Source organism: Chenopodium quinoa, unplaced genomic scaffold (assembly GCF_001683475.1).
Source record: "Chenopodium quinoa cultivar QQ74 unplaced genomic scaffold, ASM168347v1, whole genome shotgun sequence".
In the NCBI taxonomy this organism is placed as follows: Eukaryota; Viridiplantae; Streptophyta; class Magnoliopsida; order Caryophyllales; family Amaranthaceae; genus Chenopodium; species Chenopodium quinoa.
The window spans coordinates 423,687-429,642 of NW_018743284.1; the positions used below are offsets into that span (position 1 = coordinate 423,687).

The window sequence follows — 5,956 nt, forward strand, 5'->3', positions numbered from 1 at the left end:
TTCCTTTTGTTGGCTGATATGTTTTTTTTTTCCCTTTTGTTGACTGATATCAGACATCATTTGACTTATATGTTTCTTTAGTTGGCTGATATATTTATTTTGTTGGCTGATATGTATATTTTAATTGTTGGCTTGTATGTTTCATTATGTTGGCTGATTTGTTTATTTTATTGGCTTACCTGTTGCTTTTGTTTGTTGATTTCATCCTTTTGTTGGTTGATATGCTTTATTTGTTGGCTGATATGTTCCGTCTCTTGGCTGATAAGTACCTTTTGTTGGCGAATATATTCTTCTTGTTGGCTAAAATGTATCTTTTGTTGGCTGATAGTGTAATACCACGTATTTTTGAAACGTATTTTCTAATTAATTAGTATTTTCTTAAAATGGTATTTTAGTAATTTATTTTACTCACTAGGCGAAAACACGTAATCCGCACCAATTCAGTACCCCCATTTAGCACCGGTTTTGAACCGGTCCTGATTTGGGGGGTGCTAAAACCCCAGACATTTCGCACCAGTTTTGTCTTAGTAACGGTGCCAAAAGTCTCCAAAAATATTTTAAAAAAACTTTTAGCACCAGTTCTTTTCCAAAACCGGTGCCAAAAGTGCCCCAAAAAAATAAGAAATAAAAATAAAAAAATTTTTGCATTTTTTTTACTTAAATTGTACCAAATACTTATATATAATCATAATATATATAAAACACATATATTTTCTTCAATATTTGTGTCATACATCTGATGGAGCTTTATCATCATCACATGAAAAATCAAGCTCAGAAATGCATATTGAAGCAATGAGGGCAGCATATACCACAAAGTCAATAAAAATAGAGTACCTTCCTAACCAGCATTAAAGAGCACTACATCTTTGATAAATAAAATAAAAACTAAGGCAAAAAAACAGCAGACTGCAGCAGCTCCCACTGACCCCAAGCCTGCAACAGAGAATGAGACAGCACAGCCACACCACGACCAGCAACCCCAGCAGCAGCTACAAGCAAAACAGTAACCAGAAGCTACACCACGACTAGGCAGCCAGCACCAGACCCAGCACGAGCTGTCAAAACCAGCAGACCAACAGCACAACAGTGCAACAGCAGCACAAACATACAGCAACTTGTCAGCAAAGCAGCACTGAACACAGCAGCGCAACCACAACAGCAGACAGCAGGCAGAACAGCAGAACAGCAGGCAGCAAACAGCAGACAGCAAACAGAAAGCCAGAAGCTCAGACCAGGCATCCTAACAGCCTGAACAAGACAGAAACACACACCACCAACAAGAAACACAGCAACACAGCACCAGCAAGTCAGGCACCAGCACAGAACAGGGCAAACAAGCTGAAATCCTGACCAGAAAACCATGACAGCAGCAAAAAACAGACAAAACAGCAGCCTAACATACAAAAAACAAAGCAGAAGCTAAAACAGAATGCTACTCTTGAGTTCCTGCAGCCACTTGCAATGCTGTCTCGACCATTTCTTACCAATCACTTGCTGTCCTCTCTCGACCACACTTCTACAGATGTCAGTACACACCCTTGGGGTTTTGGTTGCTGTTTTGTGTTAGCTGGTATAAATCAGTATACACCATGTAGTAAAGAGTAGTGCAAACTTGTAATGAAACAGATTAAGATCGATAGAAGCAAAAAAAATAAAACACATACCACAGTGCATTCTACACAAGACCCAAAAACCCAATGCTCCACCAACTGTAAAAATCCCAGCTGTTTGTCTCATTAATCTTGAGCAAGGCTTCGCATCTGATCGCATGAGCTCACCATCAGACCACCCAAGAGCATGTCTCAACGCCATCAAACAATGGTTTCTTTCAAACCTAGCTAATTGCTTGAAATATTCTCGTCGAAAATTTCCCTATCCAGATTTCAACTAGAGTAGTATTTTTTTTTTTTTTACAGGATTAGCTTACTCAAATGACACAAAGGTACCTGACCAAGCATTACACAACACCCCATCAGCAAATGCGCAAATCTAGCTCGCTTAATCAAATTAATCAAATGCCATATTCATCCAATTAATCACTACCTACCAAGCAAAACTCAAATGCTATCCATTACCTGGGGTCTGCTAATGAATCATTTGCTAACAAACTAGCCTCCAAATCACTACTGTGTACCTTAAATTTGCTAATTTGATAGAGTAATCAACAACCATTACTAAGTATAGCAGAATTTAATATTCCAAGAATCCAAATTTGTTAATCGAAGTTCAATTTTTTCTGCGGAATTTCATCAAACACCTGATGTGAATACTCTAAAAACTCCATCTTTCACTTACACAACCACATTTCTAAGACCCTTGTTCCTATTCTTGATTTTATGGTTTTTTTTTTTTTTTTTTTTTTTTTTCTCATACCCACAAAATTCAATTAATCAATCAAATAAAAATGACCCTTCATTAAATTTTTAATACACAAAATTTATTTTCACTTACATTGATACTAGGATTAGAGAGGATTATATTATACTCAAAATCATTAGCTGCTATAATTTTAATAAATTATAAAGAAATAAACCAAAGTTTAAAATGCAAAATAGTTGAGTTTACAAGAAAAAAGGGCACAATATAAGAAACATGAAAGAAGAAGCTTTACCTGCCGATATTCTTAGCCGGAGGAGATCTTTGCAGAGTTGGGAGAGAGAAAGATGGACTAATACATGGTTTTTTATTTTTTTTAATACATCAGAACATGTTCTGTGACTTGATCTCATATACAGAAGACACTGATAACTGATACTCAGAGTTCTGATGTATTATTTTGTATCTAACTATATATACACTTCCATGGTATTACAAAAAATTCAACTATTACAAAAAATGAAACTTGCCTAATCAACATGAAACTAGCACCGAGTATTGTGTATTTTCGTGATGAACTTAAATTTCAAAGAAACTAAAAAAAAAAAAACTCAGGCTCTAATTGTACCCCAATGTCCACACAGGTACTGAGTATATCAAGGTTCCCAAGCCAAATGATATCAGGAGGGTGATCAATGCATATACGTATGCCCTCCAAGGATGACTGCTCTCTCTCATTGCATTATATTCGGCCATGAATGTGGAGACAGTACTTAGGCATCCCAAGAGGCCAAATTGTATCCCTGAGGAAACCGTGTCACAATCCTTTGTACTGACCTACACCAAGTACACAAAACTTTCAGATACTCGGCTAATGGACTACCAATAAAGCTTAGCAATACTTTTAAAGCATTGAGCACATACTTCTATTTTTCAACATCGAAACTGAAAAATTCATAAACTCAAATTCAACAACAAAGGTGTGCAAGATTGCAAGTGTTTAGCCAAGGATCAAGAGCAGCCACAAAATGTCAAAATGGATTAAAAGATTAAGCAATGAGGCAATTGATGCTAACAAACATCTAATGAGGCAACCATGTATCTAATTTTGAGAGTATTTAAAGCAACCACAATTGCCTGCAATAAGCCTTAAAGGCACATCAACCAAGCCCACTATTATAATTGTACGAGTAAATAGAAAAAAACATCACCGCTTTTTTCACAGTAGCAAGAGCTGCCATCACGCATGCTGCGGACACATTAACAGCCAATGTCCCAAATGGGATCCATTTCCACCTTCCTGCTTTCCCCAATCCACGTCCATTGAATCGAGCAAGCCACCACCTCAACCAAACCCCGAAAGGACCGACTAGACATCCCAACCAAAGTTGAGCACCACTGCCGCCATTTTTAAATTCTTTGTTCTCCAAGATCCCACTTGTGGTCCACAAACCAACCCACACCAACATTAATACTGTTAGTACTATCAAGTGACTCTTAAAGTTATTCACCCTCAACTTACTGAAGCTTGAACTATTTCCAGTCCTTTCAAGAAGCCACCTAAAACCCTTAGCTGTCTCGATTCCAACAATAATAGAATAAGCAGCAAGAAACAACCCTGCAAGTAACAAAAGGTGAGGATATACTGAGATCATAGATGATGAAATTTCTATGTACTTACTGAAAAAATATTTATAAACAAAGTAACAAAGCCATGGCCATAGTTAATATACCACAAAGGTCACAACTCACAAGTAACAAATCCCAATGACAACATTTCCATACAAAACAATTACCTACGAGAAAGCCCAATACAGCGAATACCCAATGCCCATTGACGCTAAGATCGAGCATTTTCTGATTCCAACCACTGAAGGTGGTAAGGCTTCCAAGATAACCAGTGGAAAGTCCGACTGCAAGGTGATCTGACATGTGTGATATCTTGCCTTTGAATATTACACCCAACCATCCCATTAAAAATGAACCCACCTGCAAAATGCCCAAAGTTCTGTAAGAAAACATAACCAGTCCTATTGTCTTCGTTCGTAGAGGCAAAAGAACCAATTTTAGAGAAACAGTTGTTTAGAAAATTTCAAGATGCATAGAAGAGAAAACTAGAACCTTCTCCTAAGGAGCTTGCACACCTGAAAGTTGGTTACTCTTCAATTCTACACATCTAGCGAATTGAATCGAAAGGATGGTCTATCATGTAAGGCAATTCAATTAGAAAAAGAATAATACCATGTTAGATGGTAGATCAAGATATAGGATGCTCTTGTCACTCGTCACACCTATAACACTAGAGCCAAACAGTTTCTGTAGTAGAAACCTGGTAAGAACCTGCAAAATCAGATATTGCTAAGTGAAGACTCAAGATACAATCCCAACTTGCAAAAGCCTGAAGTCATTACACGGTGAGATTTGAGAAACACAGAACAACTACTTAAAATTCTCCTTACTGCAAGAAAATCATGGATGATGATAAAAGCTCTTACCCCAAGAATTCCAAAGACAGACAAATGTATGAGGTAGGCACAATATTCAAAAAGTGGTGGCAGCTCCTTCTTCTCCTCCTGTAGTCAAATAATGCACAACATGAAGTTGAAGCAAATGAACCAGTCACATTAAACAATGATTCAAGCAAAAGGAGAAGCCTATATCTAAAAGTGAGCTTACTTGTTTATTGTGCAAGAGAGCACTTGTGGAGAGTGGAGTTATGATTTCAGACACCAATGGTGATACTGGAGATATGGTGTTTGTGGTGTGATCATGAGACCAAAAGCCATATGAATCCAGTAATTCTTCTGCATTTGGAAAAGCGATCCCTCGTTCCATGGATGATTGGACGCTCTGCCTCTGACTTCCTCTTCTGCTAACTATCCTATCTCCAATATCCCCAGCCAATGAAACAGATTCGTTTTCTACATCCTCGTCCAGATAAGGGCGAGAAGCACCTGACAGGCTAAATAATCTTCGCAGTGAGGCACCACTGCTGCTTGCTTGAGCTATTGAGTCACCACGTGTCAGCTGATTTCCAGGTCCATTTTCTGCAGCATTTTCCACAGACAATAGGAGACCACTAGCCAAGTGATGTCTGTTAACATCAAGTGCCTGGTCTCCAAGTTCTGCTGGAGAAAGATTATCATTTGAATGTGAGTTAAATCCAGCAGGCAGACTAAAAGAAAGGCCTCCAACCGATAAACTGGAACTGTCAGTTCGTCCCAGAGAAGCACTATGCGTTTCTTGTGAATCGGTAGTTACATGTTCTGCACTGATCTGGTCAGATTCAACGGCAGCCATTGGTCCGTACTAGAAGCAGGAAGAAAATCATCAGGTTTTAGTATCCTTGACAAAGTGGACAAAGGACATAGATGTGAGACCAAGGTTTAACATCTACCCCAACTTGTTTTCTTATTATTTAGTAATAGTGCATTAGAATAGTAGTATGATTTTATGGTATAATCATGAAAATGTAAAACAGACAGAAAAGAAACGATAGAGATGACAAGATTGGATAATTATTCTATAGCATTAATCTGCTGGAAATCAGCCAATAATCATGAAGCAGGTAGCATAAATTATTGTTATACAAGTATATGTTATTAGTTGTAATGGTCAGTTGAAAACAATAAACATA

General features: G+C 37.8%; 1 protein-coding gene across 3 annotated transcripts; it reads right to left on the minus strand.

The window, feature by feature from the left end:
• Window positions 1–708: 708 nt before the first annotated feature.
• Window positions 709–5,756, minus strand: LOC110735503 (fluoride export protein 1-like). 3 transcript variants are annotated; one of them, XR_002514121.1, is made up of 8 exons: window positions 4,996–5,756; window positions 4,815–4,892; window positions 4,561–4,659; window positions 4,116–4,308; window positions 3,531–3,937; window positions 2,615–3,156; window positions 1,668–1,949; window positions 709–1,556 (listed from the first exon to the last, which is right to left on the minus strand). XR_002514121.1 is itself a non-coding variant. In XM_021915693.1 (6 exons), exons 1-6 carry the CDS (start codon window positions 5,617–5,619, stop codon window positions 2,938–2,940), a joined length of 1,620 nt encoding a protein of 539 aa, XP_021771385.1. In that variant the 5' UTR covers window positions 5,620–5,756; the 3' UTR covers window positions 2,384–2,937. The 3 variants fall into 3 exon arrangements, 1 of the variants encoding a protein (XP_021771385.1); XR_002514120.1 differs by lacking the exon at window positions 709–1,556 and having other exon boundaries at window positions 1,563–1,949; XM_021915693.1 differs by lacking the exons at window positions 709–1,556; window positions 1,668–1,949 and having other exon boundaries at window positions 2,384–3,156.
• Between the last annotated feature and the right edge of the window lie 200 nt (window positions 5,757–5,956).